Source organism: Monodon monoceros, unplaced genomic scaffold (genome assembly GCF_005190385.1).
Source record: "Monodon monoceros isolate NGI ecotype Baffin Bay Population unplaced genomic scaffold, NGI_Narwhal_1 Super_Scaffold_16, whole genome shotgun sequence".
Lineage (NCBI taxonomy): Eukaryota > Metazoa > Chordata > Mammalia > Artiodactyla > Monodontidae > Monodon > Monodon monoceros.
Genome location: NW_021703772.1, coordinates 7547633 through 7574766, shown reverse-complemented (window position 1 = coordinate 7574766; position 27134 = coordinate 7547633). Strand labels below are relative to the sequence as shown.

The window sequence follows — 27134 nt, the reverse complement described above, 5'->3', positions numbered from 1 at the left end:
GCCGACGTTCCGCTGCGCCCCGCGCAACCGGAAGTGGTCGGACCCTAGGCGGAGGGACCTGGCGGAGCGGAAGTCACTCCGTGAGGCAGTGGTGACGGCGGCGGCGAGAGGATGAACAACAAGTTCGATGCGTGAGTGGCGCGTGGCCGCCTCCCGAGGCCCCTTCCCCCAACCGTTCCTCGCGTCCGCCCCCGCCGGGACCGCCGGCGGCGCAAACTGCGGCACCGGCCTCCCTTCCTGGTTAGGGCTGCGGGCCGGCCGGGCCTGGGCGGCCGGCGGGAAGGAGGGGTTTGGGGAGGAGGGATGCAGGGGTCTCAGGGACCCCAGGGTCATATGGACCCAGAGCGAAGTGCGGGGTCCGGGCGGGAGGAGGTGGCCGTGCCGCCTGGAAGGAGATTTTCGGACACCCTGCCGGGTGCGGTTGCCAGCTGCCTGGAGGGGCGGAGACCGGAGGTTTAGGTGTTTCCGCAGCCTGGCTGCTCTGCTTCTGCACCCAGCTTTTCTCACACACTCCCTCTGGCCTAGGCAGGTCATCTCTCCAGAGTCTCAGTTTTCTCATTCGCAAGGTGCGGACGGTAACAGAGCCCATGTCGTAGAGTTGCGAAGATGCAATGAGGTAACGTGGCTGCCGCGCTCAGCGCAGTGGCTGTTCAGTTACGGAATTCTCATCTTCCCGAGACTCCTTCCTGCTTCCGTTCTCTTCCCCCTCCTTTTCTCCTCTTCCAACACACTCTCCAAGAGCTGCTCAGTTTCTTGCCCAACGGGTATACTTGTTATTGCCTCCTCCTGCAGTTCTGTATGTACCCTATCTGTTTGATTTCTAGTTCTAGCATCAAACAGTTGGGAGGTGCAGAAAGGAAATGCAAAGTATTTTTGCATATTTCCCTGCAGCGATTGTATCTGGAGGTAGATTATGTTTTGGCATTCTTCTAGTAGTCCAGTAAATCTGTCTTCTTTTCCGAAGACCTAGATTTCCAGTCTCAGACCCACCAGTTACCAGTTATTTGACATTAGAAAAGTTACCCAGTCTCTGAGCCTCTGTTACCCAAACCGCATTAGTTGTTAGTGCTCTGCTGCCTTAGTGAGTGTGATAAGGATCAAATCACATTCGGCAATGCTTAAAGGTACTTTAAGATATAAAGTACCTTTTTAAGATATAAAGTACTACATTTAAGATATAAATGTAAAGTGGAATTACTATTAGTTTAGGTTGTGACCCACTGTTGCCCATGGGAAATTGGAGTTTTTCCAGTACCTTGAGTGCTGGTATGCAAATTCCGAGGTCCTGGACTCCCGCACTCCTGGCAGCTCCTCAGGAATGCTTCCTGGTTGCTGAGAGGGCTCTGCTACTTGAAAAAAGTCTTTGGGAGTTTGCTCCCGCCCCCCCCCCCACCGCCTCCCACCCCAGCCCCCGCCACCCAGTCGTAAGCCCTGCAACTCCTAGCTTCAGATCTAAGTCCTGCCTCAGTGGAGCTTTCTGCCAACCCTATACCCCTTTCTCCGCCGAACTGAAGAAATCAAAATTTCATTTTAAGGAGGCACTTCATGCGTAATCTGGCCCAGCCCTACCCAGATCGTTTGGAGGTTTGCAGTGAGCTAATTTAAGCGTGGCAGTAATGGCTTCCACGGGCATTTGGCTATTTTTCACGTATTATTTCTGCTAATTCTAACAACCCTGTAAGGGGGTCATGTTACCTCCTTTTACAGATGAGGAAAATGAGACTCTCTGAGATTAAATAACTTGCCCACAACAATGGGAAGGGCCATATGGTGAGATTCGAAACCAGGTTTGTTGTTTAACATTTGTTCAAGCACATCTTGACAAAAATTAACCTGGGCCATTTTTAATCAGTTCTAATTGTTAACTATTAATTATACTGAACATCTGTCTTCTAGCTATGCAGGAAAAAAACAAAGCTGTCTTTCATTCGAAATTAGCAATTGAAGACAGCACTCCAGCCCTTAGTTTTGTTTTTGTTGTCTTTGTTTTTCATGCAAAAAAGTGTGCAGTTTTTAGACCACGGCTGCATATTTGGTCTCTGCATTCTTCACCACATGGCTTCTAAGGACATGTTCCAGTTTGCCAGAGTCCTAAAAGTCCAGTGCCTGGAGTTGAGTACTGTAGTCTAATCTGACGGGCTCAGATTAAAGAGGAGCTCTAGTCTCCTTTTCTGTGTGGCCTTCTATGGACCTAAACTAATGGCCGCCACCCCACCCCCCCATCAAGTCATTAGCTACCATTGCCATTGATCCTATTCATATGTAAAAGCCTAAGATGCTTTCACTATACTTCAGTCCCTACGGTGTTGAGCTTGGTTTTCAAATCTAGATGCCATATTTGATTTTGTCCCTATTCTTTTTTTCTTAGCCTTGGCCCGTTCTTAATTATTGTCCGAACCACTTATTCGACATTCATCCTAGTCTGCCTCGTATTGCTTTGGTCTTAGAAATCCATTCATTAAACGTGTTTGCTTTCTGCCACTGCCTGATGCTGGACATGTAAGGATGAATTAGACCCAGTTCCTACCTGCAGTGAATCGTCTAGTTAGAGTATGAGGACATACCTGGGCAGAAGCTTGGTGAGCTAATTAGGTGCCACTCAGCCTGGACAGCTTCAGATGCTAATTGCCTGCCTAAGTGTATTGAGTACTGATTTTTCTGTCTGGATTGTATCTTTGCTTCACATCCAGCTTCAGGCTGTTAAGAGTAGCCTCCAGAAGACAGGGTGCAAATGCCTTGCCTTAAGTGTAGGCTCAGAGAGCAGAGTGGTTGCTTAGCTCCACCCTCAAGAAATGACAGCATAAGATGAAGGTCCATTAGGGTTTCCATTTACTATCTTAGAAGGGAGTCGGGAGGTGGGGTCCAGGGATCACAGTAGCATTGTTTCTTCTCTGGCATAATTATTTTTGTTATTTTTCTGTTTCCTAGTGGTTAGCAGCAAAAGCACTAAAAAGAAAGGCATTTATATGCTTCGCTTGGGGCTAGAAAAATGTAAGATGCTGGGGTGACTGTGCCCCTCTTTAACCAAGATTGAAGGGAAAGGACCCCAAAGGGTATAGTGGGGAGTTGGGAACTGAGAAGAGAGAAATGATGTGAGTCCCTGTGGTATGCCCTAAAGAAGAGAATTAGGAGCTGTCTTGGGCCTGAGCAATTTAAAAAAAACTCATGAAATGTTCATAATCAGGAGACAAAAAACCAGCCATGACGGTACAGCTGGGACAAGTACAAACGTTTATATGAGGATGTTCAGAGGAGGGAATCCCAACTCAGCCTAGAGAGAGATCAGAAAATATTTTCAAGAGAAAGTGGTCCTGGACTTCCCTGGTGGCTCAGTGGTTAAGAATCTGCCTGCCAGTGCAGGGGACACAGGTTCGAGCCCTGGTCCTAGAAGGTCCCACATGCCACGGAGCAACTAAGCCCATGCCCCACAACTACTGAGCCTGCGCTCTAGAGCCTGTGAGCCACAACTACTGAGCCCGTGTGCCACAACTACTGAAGCCCGTGCGCCTAGAGCTCGTGCTCCGCAACAAGAGAAGCCACCGCAATGAGAAGCCCACGCACCGCAACGAAGAGTAGCCCCCGCTCACTGCAACTAGAGAAAGCCTGTGGGTAGCAACGAAGACCAAATGCAGCCAAAATATAAATAAATAAATATTTTTTAAAAAGAGAGAAAGTGTCCTTAGTCTGAATCCTGAAGGACAAGTTAAGTAGGGGAAGAGGAGCTCTCTGAGCAGAGACCAGGTGATGAACACAACAGAGGGCTGAGGTCGAGGACTGCAAGTAGGCTGACCACTGGAGGGAAAGGAGTTAGTTGCACCATGCTGAGGTCAGGCTGTGTGTCAGGTATTCCATAGGTATTCTTATTTTTTGTTTTATTTTATTTTTGGCTGTGTTGGGTCTTCATTGCTGAGCGGGGGCCACTCCCTGTTGCGGTGCGCGGGGCCCCCCATGGCGGCGGCTTCTCTTGCTGCAGAGCACGGGCTCCAGGCACGCAGGCTCAGTAGTTGTGGCACACGGGCTCAGTAGTTGTGACCCGCGGGCTCTAGAGCGCAGGCTCAGTAGTTGTGGCGCACGGGCCCAGCTGCTCCGCGGCATGTGGGATCCCCCCGGACCAGGGCTCGAACCCATGTCGCCTGCATGGGCAGGCGAACTCTTATTAACCACTGTGCCACCAGGGAAGCCCTCCATAGGTATTCTTAAACACACAGTATGCTTGTAAATGTTGTGGGACTTGCATGCTAGACAGGTTCCTCTTGAAAAGGAAACCAGACCAGCTCAAGTTTAATGAAGGGGAAGGGGCATTGTAAGCACCATTAGGTCTCCCAGGAGTCCAGGGAGGGTGAACCAAGCCAAAGAGATGGCAGCATCACAGACAGAACCATTCTCCTTTCCACTCTCTGCTCATCTGCTCATTCCCTTTGCCCCTACTGACTTTCTGTGCTCTTGCTTGTTGTCTTTATTCCCTCATGGCTTTTCTTGTATGAGACTCATATGACTGCCCTAGTTCCTGAATCCATATGATCTTTCATCTCCTGGATGAAAAGCCGAGGGAGGAATTGGCTCATAATTTTGAGCAAGCCCCTGAGGCATCGCTTATTGGCCAGGCTGGGCCACCCTTTAGTCCGGTGCCCTTCCTTCACAGTCATGTCTTGGCCAGGGTGGGGTTGGGGACGGTCATGGCACCGTGCACGATCTCGGGAGTATATCCTACAGCTAGGGCTGTGAAGTGGGCAGAGCAGGCACCCCAGCCCATGCCTAGCCCATCCATTTTAACATTTGAGCACTTTTTATGTGGTAGGCACTGGGGATTCATGGGCAAAAAGAAAAACAGTGCAAAAAACTTGGCAGCATGTTTCTGCATCTATAAGGTAATACAGGCATACCTCTCATTTTACAGCACTTTGCAAATACCGCTTATTTTCTTTTTCTTTTTTTCTTTTTACAAATGGAAGGTTTATTGCAACCCTGTGTAATTAGTGATGGTTAGCATTTTTTCACGATAAAGTATTTTTAAATTAAGATACATACTTTTTAAAGACATGATGCTATTGCCCTCTTAATAGACTACAGTACAGTGAAAACATAACTTTTATATGCACTGAGAAACCAAATAATTTGCATGACTCAGTTTATTGTGATATTTGCTTTATTGCGGAACCAAACCCACAATATCTCTGAGGTATTCCTGTATCTGAGTTACAATTTGACCACTTCTAGTACCTTCCCTGAGAATTGCCAGATTCCATTTGACTGGATACGGCCGGAAAAGTGATTTCAGAAAAGATCTGGAAGTTAATGGTCCAGCTCTAGACTAAACGGCATTCTTACTATCTTTGTGAATTCACCTTCCATTTATCTTTTTGTCTGGATCTAGTGAACTTTAGGTTCACTGAAAGCCTTAGTATTGTGTTTTGGGGGGTGGCAAATTATGCTCAGAGACAGGTTTTCTTTGCCAATAGTTTATTTACCACAGATTCATTGTGGGAATTACAGTAATTTCATAAGCCAATAGCGTGCAGATGCCCCTTATTAAGCTAATAAAGAAATAACATACCATACTCCAAACCAATGATAGGTTAATCACACTGTTGTTCCACTCAAGGGAAGATGTATAAAGTCCAAATTTAGTTCAGTTGTACCTTTATATGAATTGGTACTGGATGAGATGGCTTTGCCAACCAGCAGCTGAAGTCCAGCTGCCAGCTCAAAAATAAAAGTCACTTGTTGCTGGAGCACATCGCTAGGAAACTCCAGCACTGGTGCTGACGGGCAGGCTGATCTCTGTGGGGCCGCTACATGGTTTGTCACCACTGCTAAAGGAGTCACCTCGACCACCACAGGAACTAATGTCCCTTCTCTTCCTGAGACTGCTGCAGGGTTTAACATCACTGCCAACCAGGAGCGAGTGGCTTGAGATCTTCAGAGAGCAGGATCAGCAAAGGATAGCTTTGCCCGGACAGAGACGCTTGGATATTCCTCACACAACTCTCAGTATTTATAGTCTAAGTGTCCCCTCACCGTAGTTCCTTCTTTATTTGTTCCTGTTGATAAGGCCCCAGCGGTGCCGCTCGGCAAGTGAGCTGCTAGTGCTTAACAATGACGGCAGATGAGATGACATCCTAACACACTTCATTCTTTTATCAAAACAACTTTACTTCTAAAAACAACTTTTTTTTTGTCTTTGTCATAAGCAGGTGGATTAAAATATCTTCATTTAAGTCATAAATAAGTGGATTTGAAATCATAGCAAACCACTACACAACACTTAGGGTGGTTTCACTGCTTCTGAAAGGGTGGCACCTAAAGTACATTTGACTTAAAAGGCAAGAAGACGTTCCTTTCTTTTCTTTTTCTTTTCATTTAACATCAATTCAGCATCTTCTGGTGCTACATGTTAGGGCAGCATCTTCTTGTCCTAGATGCTGAAGATACAAAGATTAATAAGACACTTCTAAGGGCCCCTCTAGTAGGAAAAACAGATGTGGGAGGAATGGTACCTTAGGCTGAGGGGGTAGTGTTTGCAAATAACACAGATGTGGGAATATAGGTTGCTTGGGGAGGTGGGAGGAGGGAAGGAGGATGCCAGTTGACAGGAGTCAGATTCTAGAGGATCTTATATTTCATTGTACTTTATCCTGCATGGTGGACATCAAAGGGCAAGGGACAGTTGAGAGTTTTAAGCATGGAAGTTAAATGATTAGATTTGCATTTAGAAGGAACATGCTGGTGGCAATGTAATTGAGATGACAGGGGAAGAAGGCCTAAACTAAAGCAGTAGCAATGGGGAGGGGTAGGAAAGATGGTTAGAAGAAGTGGCAAGAAAGAAAAGTAAGTTTTTTAACTTCATTTGAAATGCCAAAGCAGTTATTTAATCCAGAAATTCTTCTCATTATTGACTATTTTTGGCAAAGAAAACAATCCCTTTCACCGTTTACCTCTCGCTTCTTTGCGCAGCCTTTTAGAAAACTAGAATGTGGAGCTTTCTGGAATTCACAAGTTAGCTGACGGGCAGTTTCATTTTTGTTTAATCCTCCTAATTGCCATTCTGCGTTCTTTGCCGTCTCTCATCTCATGTGCACCTCATTGCCTGTATCTTTGAGTGACTTGGGGTTGGTTTCCTGGTAGTTCATTTGACCTGGTGGCTTTGTTAGATAAGTAGGAATCAGCTCAGTCATGGGGTAACGTTGTTTTGCCTTTCCATTTAGATTGAAAGATGACGACAGTGGGGACCACGATCAGAATGAAGAAAACAGCACACAGAAAGATGGTGAGAAGGAAAAAATGGAACGAGACAGGAGTCAGAGCAGCAGTAAGAGGAAGGTCAGTTTTGTGCTGCATAGATGTGGTTGCCTTTGGACTTGAGACTTGGTTATCTTGGGAAATCTGGAAGATGCAGAATAACTTGATGGCATCCTGTTTTGTAATATCTGATTTTGTTCTCAAAAAAGGTTGTTGAATCACTGGAGTTCATTTTGGGACTTAGAACTTTTCCCTTGCCACACGATCTTGAGATGCTGCCTTGCTTTCCAACATTCTCCTAGCTTGAGGTAGGGGAGATAAACCCTGGAGTTTAACAAGGATGTTAATTGCTTCAGAAGCTGCTGCTCAGTATTTCAAATCCTGCACATCACTTAGAATTTTTGACTGTTTAGTTAGTAATAGTGTGAGCTGATTTATCCCACAATATTGAGTACCTTCCAGATGCAGGCATTTTAGGTGCTAAGAGGACACAAAGGTGAATGAGACTGTGGATGAAGTTGTTTACACTTAACAGCACCAGTAATACTAGTAGCTGTCATTTATTGAGTACTTACTCTGTGCCAGGCATGGTGCTAAGCACTTTACATCTGTTAATTAATTTGATCCTCTCAGCAGCCCCATGAGGTGGTGGTTATTATTTTCCCCACTTTGCAGATAAGCAGCTGAGGCACAGACTGGTTAAGCAACTTGCCCAACGTCATTAGCCAGTAAGTGATAGGGTGTCACAGAGGAGGCCGACTTGGCCTGGGAATGTGTTGAGATAAGATACAAACATAAATATCTGTGATAGGAATTAGAAAGTTACGAAAGCATTAAGAACAGAGAAAATGTTAACAGGAACTTAGAGTCAGTTAACCACTAACTTACTGTGTCAGCAGAATCTTGAGCCCACTGCAGGTAATTGAGGATGTATCCTTTTTAAGTGTGGAGGTGGTAAGGGGTGACACTGTAAAATGTTTTCTCAGTGTCAGAGCATGTGAAAAATGCCCAGATTAACACACGTTCTTTAATTCACAGGCTGTTGTCCCTGGGCCAGCAGAGCACCCCCTGCAGTATAACTACACTTTCTGGTACTCCAGGAGAACCCCTGGCCGTCCCACCAGCTCACAGAGCTACGAACAGAATATCAAACAGATTGGCACCTTTGCCTCTGTGAGTACTGGGTGGTTTAATGTAGCGAGCCTTGGTAGTACATTCATGCCTGTGTTTACATCGTTGTGTATATATACCCTCCTGGTAACATACTTAGGATTCTGGTTTCCTTAGTTGACTGACCTGAACCTCTGAAGTCAAATTGGCTCGTTCTTAGATTTCTCATTACACGTCCATAGGTCACATACGTCAGTATCAATAAGTATGTGAATTGTGGAACTGGTCAGAAGGGGGCAATACAGAAATACAGGCTTGTTTAAGTAGATATTTATTGAGTCCTTACTGTGCGCAAAGTGTCATGAGGGATACAAAATTTTATAGTACGTGGTATCTGTTCTCATGAAGCTTGACAATAAAGTTGAGAATAAAATTAGAGTTTTTGTGTTTAATAATCTCCCATTAGGGTTCCGGATATGTTAGTGATTATGCATAAAGTAGCATCTTTTTTCTGTGTTCAGAAAGAAAAGGAAGTCTATTTTTTGTGGGTGCTGTCAGTACAGAGAGCCCACACTCTGTCTTATCTCCCTCACAGGTAGCTAGAGTTGTGCACCCTGAGAAGCTGTCTGCAACTAAAACCAGTCTTGTTCAGTGAAGATTATTATATATTTTGTAGGTGCAGTACAGTCAATCTCTGGGCCGAATCAAATGCAGGATTTGTTATTTTCTTGAAATTATTGAGGTATTTGTCCTGTTTAAAATGCAGACACTGGAAAAGAAAACTATAATAGAAAATAAATTTTACAATAAATTAGTAAAGAGGAAGGACACAATAATAGGCACTTTGTGTGATTTCCTTCGATCGTTATGATAGCCCTATGAGGTCAGTGATGTTATCCGTATTTTACAAATAAGAAAAATGAGGCTTGGTTAAGTATCTGATCTGAAGTCTCAAGTCTGTGATAATTTACTTAAGTGAAGGAACCAGTATTGAAACTCAAGTTGGGTAGGCTGTAAAAACCACCTTCCAAAGCCTATACTCTTTTACTCTTCCATATACCAAAATGCATGCCAAGAGGCTCCAGTTTTTTAAAATGTTTGTTTACTAGAAGAAGCTATATTTATCTGTTTATTATTAATCAGATATGCATATATAACTGATAATCAGGTCATCTGATTACTATGCTGAGTTGATATAATTTCAGCCAAAAGCAAAGATCTTGTTTTAGTTGGCCTGTGCTCTCTTACCACCAGTAAATTTAGGCTTTTGAATTATTAAAAATAGCTTGTGCACTGGTACATATTTGGTTCAAGAAATGTTGAATGAATTCAAGGCACTAATAGGGTTCTAAAATGAATAAAAAACCTTGCCCTTAGGGAAATAAGACATGCCCAGGAATTTCCAGTACACGGAGGCAGTGGGAAGTGCTGTAAGAAAGGCATGGCTAGAGTGCTCTTGCTCTTGGAGTGCAGAGGGAAGGAATTAATTTCAGCTTGGAGAAAGCCTCTTTGGGAGGAGATGGGTTTGAGATTGAATTTAAAGAATTTGAACATGTGATAAGAAGAGGAAGGAATTCTTGGCAGAGAGAACAGTAGAATTAAACTTAAAAATATCCGTGTAGTCCTTAACATTCCTGAATCCACAGAAATTTTGATGGCTTGCTAGACATTACAGGTTAAATGGCAGCCATTATGTTGTAAACAACTGGTTAAGCGCTCAGAGGATCAGAGAAGAAACTGAACTGGGGAGTAAGTTTTCGTTCAGGAGTTTGTTCAGTTATTTTAGCATAATTATAACTATTTCTAGCATTTTTCTTTCCCTCTTAAAAAAGGTATATATGAATTTACCCAACTTGCTCAAGGAGGGTTTTTGTCCTCTTTTCTTTGGGCGTATATGCTGAGTTGAACAGTGTGTCATCAGCATCATCTTGGGTTAACGCTTCTTTATACTCACCGATGTCGTGTAATTCAAGGCATTGGGAAATGCCTCACAACATTAAATTCCTCACAAAGAAATAATTACGTTGTAAAACCAATGATGCCAAAGCAGTATTTCCCATTTGCCCTCAATCCTAGTGTTTGACAACATTTAAAAAGTTCTTGAAGTTAAGGTAACTAAGAAAGCCGTGTCTTGAAATGGAAAGAGCATTGGACGTGGGGATCACAAGTGCCATCTGTTCTACTGCTTGACTTTGTGGGCTAGGGCAAGTTCTGAAACCGTTTCCTCAATTATAAAATGAAGAAGGTAGTTGAGATGATTTCTGAGGTCTTTTCTGCACTTCATATTCTGAGTCTAAATGTTTATTTTTTGGTTTCAGTTGGGAGCTCCAAAAATGAAAATTGCCTTAAGAGAAGGAAAAAAGATAAAAGTTTAATACTGTTTCTCGATCTGCTTACTATTTCATCTCTCTTATGGTTTGGATATAGGATTCTGGCTATAAGATTATATAGGATGGCTTTAAGATTGGTGGAGACCAAACAGTTAATAAAGCAATGCTCAATTGGAGGATTGGGAATGGTTGGTGTACTTTGTCCCCACCACCCCCTCAAGTCCTGATTCACAATGAGCCATGGTTTCTAGTAGGCATACTTCATTTCTTTGCACTGTGTTAGGGTGGGAAAAGATTATTGCTCATTGTATGCATATGACCACTCACTGTCCCAAATCACTGCGTGTAAGCATGGCAGTGGCTGAGATGAAACACTGCATTGAAGTCCTACGGATGGCATTCATTCCTAATTTCTTTGTAACCTGAGACATTTCCCGTGTTCCTGCTCTCTAGAGGAATGGAAGGCACAGCCATTTTACACAGTCTGAGGTCTGTTTCTCCTCAGTTGCTATCCATATCTGGGAGTATGACCTGAGTCTCTGTCTGCTTGGTACCCATTTTCAGCTGCGCATTATGGAGTCTTGCTTCATGTTTAATTTAGAGCCAGCAGTGTCTTGGCAAATACCAACTGTTTCTTCAGACTGTTCCACATTTTCTCTTTCCTCCTAAAGTGTGCACTTCACTGGCCAGTACTTTGTAGCTATTCTCCATGAATTGCAGAGGAATAGGGAAGTAATCTCTCCTATCAAATCACTAGTGAGAGAAACAGAAATGGCATGCTGAATATAAATAAGCATGCATTTTATAGAGAAACATGTCTAATTTTCTAACAGGACTGTGAAGGAGGAGCAAAGAGAAAACTTCTAACTAAGAAAAGGGACTTAAACCCTAAGTGAGAGGCTAAGTCCTGCTTGGTTTTTGGACCGTCCTGGCCTTAGCAAGGGCACCATGGTATGGAGTAGTGCATGTGGTTGATTCTGTCACTTAATGCTCAGTAACTAAACAAATAAAATGTATTTCATTGTAGCTAATGCTATATTTGATGGTAAACATCTTCGATCAAGAAGTGCAGTTTGGGCTTCCCTGGTGGCGCAGTGGTTGGGAGTCCGCCTGCCGATGCAGGGGACACGGGTTCGTGCCCCGGTCCGGGAGGATCCCACACGCGCTGGGCCCGTGGGCCTTGGCTGCTGAGCCTGCGCGCCTAGAGCCTGTGCTCCGCAGCGGGAGAGGCCACAGCAGTGAGAGGCCCTCATACCGCAAAAAAAAAAAAAAGTGCAGTTATAAATATAAGTCATGAGCGTGTAATATACAGCACAATGACTAGTTAACTCACACAGTTAGTAATACTGTATTTTTTTTTTAAGTGATTTGGTTCTAAAGAAATACATTCAGGCTGAGGTTATGTGGCATTTAATCTGTCTCAAGACTTAAGTGGTTTTTATTGTGTAAAAACAAGGTCCTCTTACACCGTGTGATGATTATCCTGTGATTTCTGCAGGAGAGTATGTATTGACATTGACCAACTAAGGCTCCTAGCTGAGGCTGGCATTTCTCACCTAAAGAGTTTATTCTTATATCAACAATATTACATTATTCTTTTATCAAAATACACAGTATGCTTTCCTCTAACATGCCTTCCTTCCCACACAGTCCCCCAAATGAAAACCTAACCTCCAGAAATTAGAGCCTCTAGCAGAGTGTCTTCCGTTTTTATGCTCTTCTCTTAAATAAATCTCACGTTCATTCAAAGAAGCATAAGAAACATCTTTTCACTCTGCTGTCTTCTCACTGCAGGTGGAGCAGTTCTGGAGGTTTTACAGCCACATGGTACGTCCCGGGGACCTGACAGGCCACAGTGACTTCCATCTCTTCAAAGAAGGAATTAAACCCATGTGGGAGGTGAGGACTGAAAGCCTCAGACTGCTTTTCTGAGCAAGTGTTTTGTTTTGGGGGTTTTTTGTTTGTTTGGTTTGGTTTTTTTTTAGTTTTTAAATTTTTTTTTAAAGCCATGTCAAAATTAAAAGTATTTTATAGTTTTCTCGGGACTTCCCTGGCAGTCCAGTGGTTGAGACTGTGCGTTTCCACTGCAGGGGGTGCAGGTTCGATCCCTGGTTGGGCAACAAAGATCCTGCATGCCTTACGGTGCTGCCAAAAAATTTTTTAAAATTTATTTTAATTCTAAAGAAGTATTTTAAAGTCTTCTCTGAAAGCTGCGTCACTATTTGGTCCCTTGGAAATGGGACCTCTAGGAAAAGGCACTGATTCCATTGTTTGTCTGTGTGGATGGTTTTCAAAGATTGTTTTATCACTAAAATGGTATTATAACAACATTAAAGGATTTTTAAAAATTACTCTTCCCGTAGAACTGGTTTTGTATGTGTGTAATATATTACCATAGGGTAATACCATAGGGTAAAGTGAGTAAAAATAAGCTTATGGGCAGCAACTGGAGACCCAGAGCTGAGCTCTATGATCTCTTTGCTGTAACCTATCTTCTCTATTCTGATGCCAGAGTGTTTTTCTAGAAGACAAACGGGATCACCCACACATACCCCAGTTAAAAATCTTATGCAGCTCTCCATCGCACACATGATCTTGCGCCTAATTACCTTTCAGGACTTGTCACCCATCATCTCTAAATCCTCCCTTCACTGTAGCTAGACCTTCCTCTTTGCGTCTCTGTCTCACAATCAGAGTTTGCACACTGCCGTGTTCTTCCCAATGCTGGCAGAGCCCTTCACCTGCTTTACCTGGCTAACTCCTGTGTCCCTCAAGACCCAGCTTAAATGGTTTCCTCTTCTTGGGTGTTTCTGTCATGTTCTTTCTGAACTTCCTATGCATATCTCTGTTACAGCAGTACTTGTCAAACTGTACTGCTGGAATTCATTTTCTTGTCTATCTTCTTCACTAGACTGGATCTAGGTAGAGACTGTGGCTTCATGTCTGTATTTGGGACATGGTAGCTCTTGATAAGCTTCTGGCGAATGAAGTAAGGAAATCTGTTTGGAACCTGACATCATTTCATTTTGATGTAGTTCTGGAAGAAGAGGAGGAGGAGGAGGAGGATCATTTTGGCTGCGCCGCGGCTTGCGGGATCTTAGTTCCCCCACCAGGGATCAAACCTGGGACCCCGGCAGTGAAAGTGCCAAGCCCTAACCACTGTCCCGCCAGGGAATTCCCAAGAGAGGATTATTTTTAAAGGGTCCGTTTGGCCATTTTTTCCTATACAGTTGAGTAATTGGGAAGCAACAAGACTTCTTAGTGATCAAGGGATCGTTGGCCCTAAAGCAAAAGAGCTGGGAAACCGTATTTTAACTTTAAATGCTTTCTCTCTTTTCACAGGATGATGCAAATAAAAATGGTGGCAAGTGGATTATTCGGCTGCGGAAGGGCTTGGCATCCCGTTGCTGGGAGAATCTCATCCTGGCCATGTTGGGGGAACAGTTCATGGTTGGGGAGGAGATCTGTGGGGCTGTGGTCTCTGTCCGGTTTCAGGTAAGCCACCCCACGGGCAGGTCTGCTCCTCATGTTGCCTTTACTCTTCTCACTGCCTCCGATTTGCTTTGATGATTCCTTCTGTCGTTCCTCCTGTAGGAGGACATTATTTCAATATGGAATAAGACTGCCAGCGACCAAGCCACCACAGCCCGCATCCGGGATACGCTTCGGCGAGTGCTTAACCTACCTCCCAACACCATTATGGAGTACAAAACCCACACCGACAGCATCAAGTATGTGTTGTGGGGGCTTGCGGGGGGCATGTCCCTAAGTTTAGCAAAAGTAGGTCCTTAGTTGGGCCCAGAGGAATGTGGTCGTACAGAGACTGACTTCAGGAGAAGGGACAGACCAGTCTTCCCCTAGTGCTTCTGGCCACTTGTAGCAGTTCTTTGCTGGCAAGGTTCCCTGTCCACCTACACTGTGGGGTGCTTTTTATGAGAGAGAGCCCTTCCGCAGAATCCCAGTTGCACTGCCTGGGCTTGCTTTATTCACACAGGCTGTCTTGTCTTTCATGCACTAACCACTGTCGTAGAATGAAAGACAAAGTGCTCTTCTTTTTCTTGCTGTTTTTAAGATAATTTCACTGAACAATAAGGCCCTCCTCCCTGTCTGCCCCTCACTCCACTTTTGCATGTCTTTTTAACCTGTTAGCTTCAGTCTGTTTTCTTTGTCCTGGGAAATCGACTTCGTATCAGGAGTGATGACTCCACTTCCTTGTGTGTAGAGCTGAACTCGTAGAGGAAGCAGAGCAGCGTGTTTGTGGGAGTAGAATGTAAGGGGAGCATGGATGCCAAAGGGGAAATTAGCTTTGCAGTCCACCTAAGACTCAAGGAAGTGGAGCTGGACGTCCACAAATGAGAATCACTGGCTAGGGTTGCTCCTTCAGTGATTGAATGTCATAAATAAATCCAGGTGATTATGAAAACGTTGTGGGGAGTGGCTGTTAGATTTTTCTCACAACTGGAGGGAGAGCGAGCCAACTAGGAGTCAGGACTTGGAGGTTTAGTTCTCTCCTTTGACTCTAATATCAGTGTGTGCCTTTGAAAAGTCTCTCTGCCACTCTGCTTCAGTTTCCCCATCGGTAAAATGGGGGATAATAACGCTTTACCCAACAGGGTTGTTCGAGGCTGATTTAATCTTTGTAATTGAAGGTCCTCAGATGGAGAATGCTCTTACAGGGCCAAGTATTATTGCTCTCATCGTCATCATTAGTAATAATATCATCATCCTGCTTATTAAAAACATTACTAGTAATGAGCCCGGCCATGGTGTTCAGCAGGCAGACCATTTGGGAATCTTTTTCCCCTGAATTTACAGATCGTATTGTGGGTGGAACTGGCTTAAACTAGCTAAGCGCCAGTTTTTAATTGGGAATGCTGCCATAGGAGGTGGTCTGTATCACATGGCTGGGTGTGGCTCATTGTAGCCACCAACAGTTATTAGCTAGCCATGACCCTGATTGCTTGCCTCGGCAGTCCCAGGTCAGCATTGTTTTTCTCTAGGCAGATTTTTCCTATTCTTTGTTCTGGAATACAGGTAGTTTCTCCCCTCCAGCCAGACTCAGTCTAGGCTGGAGAGACCCACACCTACCTTTTCTAGGACTCTTACATTCAAGGTTCCCAAATGCTCCCCACCCCCATCCCCCCCAGAAGCAACCTTTTCACCTGGGTAGGAAAGGGAAAGAGGTATTTTTCAGCTCTCCCCTCTCCACTGTTCTCCCTCTCTAATACCCTGAAGCAGTTCTTCCTGACTTTTGTAGAAACACGTACAAGTCCTTAGAGTCTAGGAGAGCCTTTGGGCTTATTGCCTTAGTCTGCTGCTTGCTGCTTTATCCAGAGGTCTGCCTAGTACTCCAGCCCTGCAGCTACAGGGACCAGAAAGCCCTCCTTGATACCTAGATGCTACTTTTCCCTCGCGTCTCCCTCTCTTTCTCTCCCAATGTGCCAACATTTTGCACTTTCACTAGAATGCCAGGCAGGCTGGGCCCCCAAAGGCTCCTTTTTCAAAACCTCTGGAAGCCGCGGTTGAATGTGCCATGACCCTCTCCCTCTCTGGATGGCACCATCATTGAAGCTGGCATCATCGGAGTCTCTTGTTCTGTTGGCGTGCTACCTGGAAGACCCTTCTGTCCCGGACAAGAGGAATCGGAAGAGCATTTTATGTTTTAAGAACAGGCTGACACGCAGCAGCTACAACAACAGCTGAGATCACTTAATAAATGGTGCTAAACTAGCTTGTCTCATGCTCTTGCTCTTTATGGCGCATCAAAGAAGTGGCCTTTCAGACTGACTGTCACCATATTAAGGAATGGCACAGACTTCTCCGTGGAGGGCCATCCGGGGAACGCAGCCTCATTTCCATAAGCCCATTGTATAACGTCACATGGTATTTTGTTCCAGTTCTGCTGAGGTCCGACATAATGAGGTGATATCTAGCTCTCAAAATGAGACCCCATTTTTTTGGTATTTGAATTTTAGTTTCCATCTAGTCATGCCGATGACCAGAACAGAGTGATTTCTGACTTAGAATTCAGCTTGAAAGTCCGTACGGTTGGAAAGGGGGATCCTTGGCCTTTGCTTTGCTGACTTTGTTTGTCTTACTTCAAAGAAATCTCTTGCTTGGAGGTAAAGCCCTGCTTCCGTCTGTGTGCGGCTGTACGTATAGAGCTTCCTTGCTTTGTGTTAATGGGGTTTTCTCACTGTGCTAAAGCCGCCCAAGCCACAAGCTCTTTGCCAGCCTTCTCCCTTCTGCTCTCCCCTTAGAGCCAGATCATCTTCCTCTTTGAGCTCGCCCTGCTTGCACGGTCTCAAGGTTCTAGCCCCTCCCTTCCTCCCAGTCCCCAGGGTTGTTGTGCATCAGGACCTGGTGTGGGGAGATGTCTTTGTCCTGCTTGAGTGTGCTCCTTAGGGCATCTGACCATACATAGCACATACCAGCCCCTCATGTGCTTTGTGGCTTGGCGTGTATGTGCTACAGCTCGGCCTTCAGACCCCTAACCTGCATGTAGAATTTCAGCAAGCCTTACGTTACTTTAGGCTTTCTGAGGAGCTACCACCAAAACCAGAAATGAAACACTTGCCCGCACTAGGCCAGGTTGCCTGATCGCGCCTGTGAAGGTGGCTGTGGGCGTAACGTGGAGTTTGCCAGAGTGGCTGTGCGCTTCCATTATGGCACAGCAGCGCCCTGAGCTATACCATCCTCACTGACCATCAGGCTCCACGTGGCCTGGGATCCCACAGAACACACACTGGGACTAAAGCACCCTGGGCTCAGCATCCTCGAGGTGTTCGTGTCGTTGCTTTTTTCTATTACGTACCCCAAATTGGTTGAAGGACCTAGAAGATGGAGATTTGTTGATGTATGGAAATGCCTATTCTCTCTGTTTTCAGCGTTTGTCCAAGAATTACCTTCTATGGCCCTTTCCCTCTTGCCTTCCACTATAATGTTACATGTATTGACCTTAATTTCAGCTAATGTAACTGGTCCAGGGGATGAGCTTGATGTCACCTTCCAAAGTAAGAGTTGATGAGAAAGCACCAAACTGACCGTGAGACCCCTGTGATCCTTGCCACATCTGAGCAGAAACCGGAACTGTTCTGCTTTGTTCTGCTCCTTGTGGCTCTCCCACAGGTGTGGCTCTGTTTGAGCCAAGGAACTGGAGCTGCTTGGACTTGAGAATTCCAGGGAAATGAGGAAGAAAGAGCCGCAGTTCTCTCCCAGCTACTCGGGAGATTAGGGCTCCTGGAAATGGTGAGGGGAATGTTTTTAGGGGTGGCTTAGATTTCTCAGTCAAGCGTACCTCCACCTTGCTCTGTTTCAGTCCAGTCTCCAGTGTCCTTTTTCAACTATCTGGTTTTCCCAGGCTTCCCCTGATCACACTGCTTGTGGCCTTTTCCTGCTGCACTCCCGAGAGGCTGATGCTGCGCACAGGGCGTGACGAGCTGCTTTGCTGCAGAGGGGATGCTGCCTGCTGCCTCGTACCCTTGCTTATTGCCAACAGTTAGCCCCTTAAGGGTGCGTGGGTCCCACTGTGAAACTGGTTCAATTGAGTGTTAGCTCAGGGGTGTGGCTCTTTCTAATGAGGCCAGTCATAGCTGAGATTTCAGAGATTTGGGTCCTTGCAGGCATCAGGTGATTCACTGTATCCGCCACTTTGAGGACAATCTCATAACACAGCCAGACTGGCAACCCAGAATCACGGGACCACAGGATAAGACTTGGGGCACAGAGCCATATAGAGCAGCAGTGCCTCTTGTGAGGAAATTCCACTTTGGAGTAGTCTCTTGAGTCCCTTCGTGCCTCTGGCCTGGAATGGGAGAGGGAAGACAGGGCCAGCTGCACTCAGTGGGCCACAGTGTTGGGAAGACTGACCAGGCCCCTCTGCAGAGAGAGCTGAGGGTAGGTGACTTCTCTTTATTCATTTATTCTAGAGGAGAAATGGGTCGAATCACGGGGACTTCACCACATCTAGATTTCATTGTATTTAAACATTGAACTTCGTAGGCAAGAACCAACCATCCCTTCTCTTGCCATGGCTAAATCACAGCCAGGTGGCACTGGGTCATACCAGCATAATTGCTGGACTTTGCATTTGTGAAATGTTCCCCCATGCTGATGTTCAAGGTAAAGCCCAGACTAGCAGGAGGCCAAGTTCGTCCATGAGTATGAGGGCCAGCTGAGTGCAAGGCTGTGAACTGAGATTTGGGCCAGAGTAGGGGCAAGTACAGAGTTACACAGAAATGAGATCTCTGCTCTCAGAGTTTGCTTTCTGGCAAGTGAGCTGGCAAAAGGTGGTCTTTAAAGGACTCATTGTTATCCTGTCATTTGAATCTGTTTAGAATGCCCTGTAGGCTATATTAATCTCACGGTAATTTAAAAAAATATTTTTTTAAGAAACTCAATTTACATGACAGTTTTAACATTTAACTTGTTCTTTCTTTACCTTTAAAAGAAACAAGTTTTAATATTACTAATATGCCTGGGATGCCAGATGGAAAATAGCTAGAACATTCGCACCTAGTTTTAGGCGTTTGATTTGCCTCTTAGTCAAGCATTGGCCTGTGAGAACCAGCGATTGTACCAGTGACTATGACCAGCTATTTTATCTCCACTGAATCCATATGAGGAAACTACTTTGCCCACATTCTTCATGTTGAAGTTTTTACATATGAAGAAAGTACTGCTGAAGAAAATGGGAGGGCAGTTTAATACTAAACTGGATTAGAGGGGACTCTGACATCCATATTTCTGAAGGTTCTTGACACAGAACTTCTGTTTGGACTAGTGTAGGGCTTTCTGGAAACAAAAGGATAAATGAGGTGAAGCTTCAACACAGCCATGTAATTTCTTGTTGACACCTAAATTGCTTAAATAGAATTTAAGTCTCACCTTTAGAGCAAGAGAGGGTCGTTGCCCAAGCGTCAGAGTTTGCTTTCTCCTTATCTCCATTTGTGAAGAGTGAAATGACCTTCTGACATCACTCGTGGACCCTCAAAGTTCATCACGTTACCATCTCTCCAGAAGGGGCTGTGAAGCAGATGTCTTTCTGTGGAAACTGAGTTTGTGAATTGATAAAGACTGGCATGCTTATTGGGTGCTCTTCCATTTTCCTTCAGTTAACATACCTGTATCAGTATTTTGGCAATACTCTCTCTGAAGAAACCATTAACTTCAGATCAATCTCTTATTCCGAGAGATACATCATTAACATAAATGCTGCTGTTTACAAGAGGGAAATACTAATGAAACTGATGTGAATATTGCCTGGAAGAATGAATTTGTTGTGCCAGGTCTCTGTATTTAATCCCTTCCTATTTAAAAAAAGAAAAGCTATCTGTAAGAGACCTACTGATAAAATATATTTTAGTGGTCATAATATTAAACCTGCAGTGAGCTAATAATTTAGCACGTTAAACCCTATATGTTGTCACCATGGGTATATCACCCCTTTAAACCAAGAATGGAATAATTGACAGTAAGGAGTTTTAGATTTAAAGGCACCAAATTACCCATTTTATATGTAATTCCCAGGGAAGTGACCTGACACTTTGTCCCTAAGTGGCTGAAAAATGGTTAAGGCAAACAGGAAGGACATAAGCTCCTCTCAGAAAACTTGAGGTGCGTTAGGGCTTCCAGATACACAGGGGATCTAGCTTTCTCCTGGTTTTTGGCCAGCAGTCACCAAGGCCCTGGTCTTTGTGGAGCGTCATTCCAAGAGACTCTACCCTCAGTCACATTTCTTATCCCTTTCTAACTCCAATTTCTAAATTAAGTTAATGAGCATTAAAGTTGTGTTGAGCATTGGCCCTTGGAAATTTTGAGCTGCTGTGACATAATACAACTTAATTTTAAGATAATAGTTACTTGGGTATTATTAGAAACACGTAACCTGATAAGAATTTGGGTCTGAGTTTAGAAGGGTCAGAAGGTTGGAAATACGAAAGCAGATAAAGTGGTGTAATTTCCTCCTTGCGTCTTTGGACATTGTAATGCTGTTGGGTACCTGCCTTTACTGTCAGGGTGAGGCCTGATGAAGAAAGATAGTTTCTGCCACCTGCCCTCACGTCCCCAAGGCAGAAAGCACGGCTGCCCTTCGCCTCAGTGAATTGGAGGTGTCTCCCATGGTGGGTGAGCTTAGCTCTGACCTCACTGGTGTCCCCTGTAGACTTGTTGAAGGAGTGGCTGGAAGAACGTGCAAATCCTCTAGGGAGTAGTGAGGGCCAGACTTAGCCAGGAGACGAGCCAGGAGGAGTGCCAGCTGCCCCTGAAAGGTGCCGGCCACCCCGCTAAGCTGAGAGGAAAGTCTAGGAGGGGAACCTCACTGCTGTGCTTCCAGGTGTCGGTGGGCTCCACTTGACCTTGAGGGTACCTGAAATGGGGTGTGGGTTTATCTTGTCTGTTCTCTCTTTGTTAAAAAGCCTTTGATCTGAATGTACTATTGTGTTTTTTGTCTCTGGTTTGCCAGGGCCTGGGAGGAGTTTCATGGCCTGGTGAACAGCAGCGGCCGCTGATCGGACGCTCCCCCTCTGTCTCTCACACTCAGGGTAGGGCCTTGTCTACCTTCTCTGTAACCTTGTGACATACCTCTCGACCGTAGGACCCTCTTCCCAAGGGGATGCCCTCTCCCCACTTGTCCCCAGGCTTGCCTCTGCCAGCATTGAGCCTGCTTCAGCCCCTCCTCAGGGACTGATGCCACAGTCTCAGAGGAAACCGCTGAGTCCAAAGCCACTGACTTATCCTGCCTGGGTCACATGTCTCCTGGTGAAGCCCTGGGCAGGTCGATGAGCCTCGCTACACTTCTGTTTTCTGATTTGGAAAATGAGTTTCCACGGACTGACATGTCTCTGGTGTCTTTGGATGCCAACATTCCATGATTAGAAATGGCCCAGAGATCCATTTTCTTTTGCCCGGACGTGGCCATTTTTAAGCCGTCTGACAGTGTCCTGTGACTAATAGGACAGTTCCACAGGCCACAGTATGGGTTAGGTGAGAGGTATGTCTCGTTTGCTGGTGGTATTTGTCAGTTGTGAGGAAACAAGTGATGGAACTTCTGAGTTTCAGCGGTTAAAGTGAACTGGGGGTAGATGTCAGGGCTATGTAGGGGGCACGGTTCCAGGTTGTATTGTGGCTAGACCACCACGTGTTTGCTGGCAGAGAGAGACCCTGGGATATCGAAGGCTGGGTCAACTGAAGCATTCACTTTAAGAATATTTGTATTTCAGTTAAGGGAGTTCCAAGTCCATGTCTGTATCTTTAGCAGAAGGAGTTGAATTGGGTAAATTTATTCTGGATGAGAGGAATGGATAAAAGGACGGTATCTCCACGTGCCCGACCCGAGAGCACATTCCTGGACAGTAACTGTCCCCGCCCCAAACCCATCCCTCAGAAATGGAGAATTTCTAAAACGGAAAAGAACATGTCAGCTGTAGTAGCTGCTTCAGAACTCCCCTCTCCCGGGAAGGAAGGGAGGCTTTTTCAGGAAAAGGAGACCTACATTCCTCAAATGGGCTAAAGAGATGGCATGACACTGTGAGGGACAGAAGCGGGTGGCCAGGGGTCTGAGTAATAAACAGTCCCAGAATTCCTATACACTCATGCCACTCATATCTGTTTTTTCAATAGTTTAATTCCTTTATTATAAATTCAGCTTCTAGATGATAACATTAGATTTTCAAAATTGCAATTTAAAGAGTTTCCCTGTATAGTCAATATAGAATTCTGAGATGGATGAAAACCATGTATCAGCTCTAATGCTGATACATTGATGTGTAGGCTGGAAAGCAGCAGATACTCATAAACCAGTTACATTCCCAGAGGCCTCTGGTGCTCTAGTGGGCATGTTGTAACAGCGCCACCGCCACCGTAGTTACTTCTGAGGTTCCTTTTCTTCTGCTTTTAATGTCCCTGAAATTGCGATGCTTACAGTGAATGTGATAAGAAGGGTTTTTGTCGTAGTTTAATTGGCAGCATTTACCTCTTAATGGTGGTGCCTTTAAAATTCCACAGCATCTTAGGTTCCATAAAAAAAAAAAGCTTTAAAATGAAACTGGAATAGACAGAATGGAAGACGTAAAATCATTCCCTCTCCCCTCAGCTAACACTAAACTCCCCAGGAAAAGATCTTTGAATTGCTTTGAAAAGTCATATAGTTGCGTAAGTTGCATAATTGCTGTTTTGTAGTCTCTTTGTTCTTTTTGTTGCCCCCCGCCCAATATCTTTTTTATAGGGCAGATTGAAGGGAGCATTCATGGGTTAGGTGTTCTCCTTGAAGCACAGACTTGGGAGAATGAGAGGAGTATTAGAGTCTAAACAAAAAAACCCAACTCACTTCATTGTCCTAACAGACTTGAGAAAGACTTCATATTTCACCTTTATTGATTTAACCTTGTAAGTGGTAAAAGGGGTGTTCCAAGGAGATGCGCATACCCAGCTTGTGGTGGTTTGAGCTGCCGTCTTAGAGGCCCCAAACTTTAGCCTTCTTGTCCTCCCTCCCTCTCCTCCCTTCCAAGTAGATCACTATCTATGAAGAAATTAAAAACTGCTATTTAAATAATTCTTGAACCACAAATACTTTGCCTCAATTTATCTGATGTTTTGTGACGTTACATGTGGCTGCTAATATTTTAGGAGTATGTCATTTGACCTCTATTACCATTACAAATAAACATTGCCCTTTTAACCATGGCTTCAGTAGAAGTCCCAGTTAGCTGCTGGTTTGGGGCGGTTATGGGGTGGGATAGATTCTGGGTCTCTGCATGTCTAGGTTGACATGCACAGAAGCAGTGATCTCTCTTGATGGAGAATGAACTTGGTGTGGTCACTCGGTAGAGATGAGAGATTGAAGTTTGCCCTAGTAAACCTAGGGGGTTTGCAATTTTGTTTGCTTTGCAGGGAGGGAGAGAGGAGGAAGCCAGAGCTGGCCTGGGCCGGACAGCTGGATAGCCAGAGAATGATTCCCTGAAGACCGTGATGTAAAGATGTTATCATTTCCTTCTAAACGATCTGTTATATCATTGAAAGCCATTGAACAAACCCAAACCCAAAAATCTTCCCAATAGTCTGCACATTGCTAGGTGCTTGGAGGGTCTAGCTTTCCAGAGCTCAGTCTAGATTGTCTAAATTTTAGTTTGCTTTTAAAAGAAGAGAAGCCCATCTTTTAAAAAGAAAAAAAGAAAAATTGCTTGTGGCCTCTGCCACTTCCTGTCTACCTTCTCTCTTTCTCCTAATCTCTCTGTGCCCTGCAGCCTGGGGTGAGGGACATAATTGAGGATTAGTTCCCAGCTGGTTTGAGGTGAACACATTCCTCAGGCTAAATTTGGCACCAAGCTCTTCTCAACCCACTTTTTTTTTTTTTTTAGAAAGGCTGGACCTGAGCCGCCAGCTGCCACCTGCCTGCTTCAGCCTGTCATTGTCAGGAGCCTGTTGCCCACCCTCATTGCTCTTTGTTTTTCTTTATATCAGACTCTTTTTGGAAAAACTCAGCTGGATTCTCCTGGCTCTGTTACTCTGTCCCTCCCCATTTCCATTTTACAAATAAACCTTAGAATGATTCTGACTTCTTAGAGATTTCTGACTATGAAGAGATCTGTGGCAACAGAATTAGAATCAATATTGTGTATCTTAGTGGGAAGGTGCTATAGAGCCCTTCAGCTTACCTGCCACCGGGAGGGTTTGTTCTGGCCCAGCCCCAGCACAGTGCAGGAGTTCTCCAGAACGTAGGTGGCCTGTGTATGGTGATGATTAATCCTAAAGATTCTCTTCTTTACATCACTAAACAGCAGAAAGGGCTGAGTCCAGATATTTGCCTGCCATCTCTCTTACTCCAGATAAGACAGATAATTCTCCCACAGTCAGAAGATTCTCTGACTCTACCTTCCCGCACCCCTGGCTTTCTAGTCTCCCTGCTGGTTGACTTTTGTGATCCAGTTGATCTGTGGGGACAGAGATGGCATCAAAGGGGAAGAAGGAAGCAGCAAATCCTTCTTCCTAACCACTTCTTTGTTATTAGAGGTGTCCTCCGTTGTGCAGACTCTGTCACAGCACAGCGTCCCTAAGGGGACTCAAATAGCACACCTCAGTTACGCCTGCTTTTCTCTGTCTTATGATCAGATGCATTCTTTTTCTTTGCTAGCTTCTTGCGGCCCCTCAGTGGGGTCTGCCCTTTTGAAAGGCCCTTTAAAAAGATGATTACCCCACTAAGTTCTCTTTGTGTTCGGTCTTCAACTCCTTAGATGGAAATCATTGAAATTCTCAATAGCATTGATCATTGAGCTGCATGGTCATGCATGTCAGTTACAAAAAATACCAGTGGGCTTTTGAGATAACATCAGTTTCTTCCCAGCCAGAGTTCACCCACGCCAGCTCCATCCAGTTTCCCTCTCAGTGTGCTTGTCTGCAGTTATTCTCTGTGTAGTGAGGGCTGTGAGTTACTGTCAGCCTGCCACCATCATGGAGGAGAATCTGTTAGCCAGCAGCAGGAGAAAACTGCTGTTTGGCTGGGCTGAGCATATTCCTCCGTCAGTATTAATTCATTCTGGACCAATTGCCAGATACCCAATCAATTGTAGCAATTTTAAGACAGGTCAGTTAAAACCAAAGCTTCTAGAATGTTCCATTAAAATTAAATGGAAGAAATCATTCCAAAATCAGGTTAATGAGAATTTCTGTCTCAAAATTTCAGACAAATTTAAGTCTGAAGCACTGGGCCAGAGCAGTAGATGCAGTGACCTTTAAAGCCCCTTCCAACCCTGAGATTTGGGGATTAAAATGGCGATGCGAACTGCTAAGGTGTTGTTGGATTTCTAGGCTGGAACAGGAGAGGTACTAGTGGGCGGCCAAACCTGTCTGCATCCAGTAGGAGGCAACTAAGAAGACCTCACAAGATCTGTTACACACACACACGTGCACATGTGTGTGCACGTGCTAAGTTTCTAAAGTAGAGTGTACTCAGGTTTCACCTCTTAGAATATCCTTTCATAAGCAGCTATAAGTTTTGAACCAAGGGATTTTTGGTTGGTTGGTTGATTTTTTTGAATATGTAATACAATCTGTCGTTCAATTTTTTTAAAAAAATGCATGTGCGTGAGTGTGTGTTTGTGTGTAAGAGAGAAAGAGGTTTCCGTCCCACTCTTTCTCCATCTGCCCAGCTTCCAGTGTCCCTTCCCCTGCCACCACACTGCCCCAGGTAACAGCGTTTTCTTAGGTATGACTTCCTTGAGGCAGATATGAGCCTTATTTCCTCACTCACACAGGAGGCAGCATATCAAGTCCACACACTGTTCTGCACCTCAACGTTTTCAGTCTCTCTTGGTGATCTTTCTGTATTAGTAGAGAGTTTCTTTTCCTTTCATTTTTTTTAAGCTGCACAGTATCCCTTTAATATTTAGTCCCCTATTAATTTTTAGTCCCCTGTTCACACGCGTTTGGGTTGTTCCTGACCTCTTGTAATTGCAACCAGTTGAGTCCAAGTGGCTGAAGGGACTCGGGAGGCAGGTTGCTGTGTTGGCATTAGATGAGCAAGGAAGGAAGGTCCTGGGGTGTCAGGAGGGCCCGAGAGCTGCCGAGGCCAGGTTTCCCGTGTGTGTGTGTGTGTGTGTGTGTGTGTGTGTGTGTGTGTGTGTGTGTTGCCTAGAGATGACCTGTGTATTGAATGCTCTCTTTTCTCCCATTTTTTTTCTTTCAGGGACAATTCAAGCTTTCGAAATACAAAAATCACATTGTGAAAGTACACAAGCTGGCAATAATCCTTTTCTGTATGTGTGTGTTTGTCCGAAACGGATGGGAGGTCTCCGGCTGGCCCTTCCATCTGCTCACTGAGGGGACGTCCCTGAGCCTCGTGCTCCCCTTTTGCACTCATTCCTGGAGGACGGATTCCGCTAGACACCCTCCAGCATCGCTGACTTTATAAAGCGGAAAAAATGGAAAACGTGACTTTGTAATAGACAAACTTTTTTTTTAATGGGGTTCTGTTGGGGGAGTTCAGCCTTTCCTTTTTCTGTGTGCTGTCCAGATGCCTCCCGGGCACCCTGTCGTGCTCTCCTCTGCTGTACAAAGGGCGTCGTGACCACGTGTACAAGCCAGAGCTGTCAACTGAGCGTGATCAGTATTATGAATGTCTGTGCATCCAGGAAAAGCTTTTTGTTGGAGAGTCCCGGAATAGCTATAAATGCTGTCTTCTAGATCTGCCATTAAATTATTGGGACGTTTTGTTTATTTCACGCCCCTCTTCCCCCAAGCCCACCACTTTCGGAAAAAGTGTTACTGATTTTGTATTGTCTCCTGCCTTATGCCCTCCAGCCTTCCCTCCTGTGGGACTCTTTCCTTTTAGGCACTGCTGCACTTAGAAGTTTAATCCAGTGGGCTACACTGGTTTCACTGAGGCGACTTAGAAGGTATGACTTCATAAATTAAACCAGAGCAGAATCCAGTTTAATGAGGAGCTAGGTTATAGTAGAGCTT

The 27134-nt window shown here is 44.9% G+C and overlaps 1 protein-coding gene across 5 annotated transcripts; it reads left to right on the top strand.

Moving 5' to 3' along the window:
- The first annotated feature begins 53 nt into the window (after window positions 1–53).
- On the top strand, window positions 54–26861 carry EIF4E2 (eukaryotic translation initiation factor 4E family member 2). Of its 5 annotated transcripts, none has more exons than XM_029225636.1 (8): window positions 59–131; window positions 7206–7320; window positions 8278–8412; window positions 12474–12578; window positions 14022–14174; window positions 14274–14410; window positions 21142–21220; window positions 26359–26861. In XM_029225636.1, the coding sequence occupies exons 1-7, from the start codon at window positions 112–114 to the stop codon at window positions 21185–21187; spliced, it is 711 nt and encodes a 236-aa protein (XP_029081469.1). In that variant the 5' UTR covers window positions 59–111; the 3' UTR covers window positions 21188–21220; window positions 26359–26861. The 5 variants fall into 5 exon arrangements, with proteins under 5 accessions (XP_029081468.1, XP_029081469.1, XP_029081470.1 ...); XM_029225637.1 differs by lacking the exon at window positions 26359–26861 and adding an exon at window positions 24035–24205; XM_029225635.1 differs by lacking the exons at window positions 21142–21220; window positions 26359–26861 and adding an exon at window positions 16144–16409 and having other exon boundaries at window positions 54–131.
- Window positions 26862–27134: the final 273 nt, after the last annotated feature.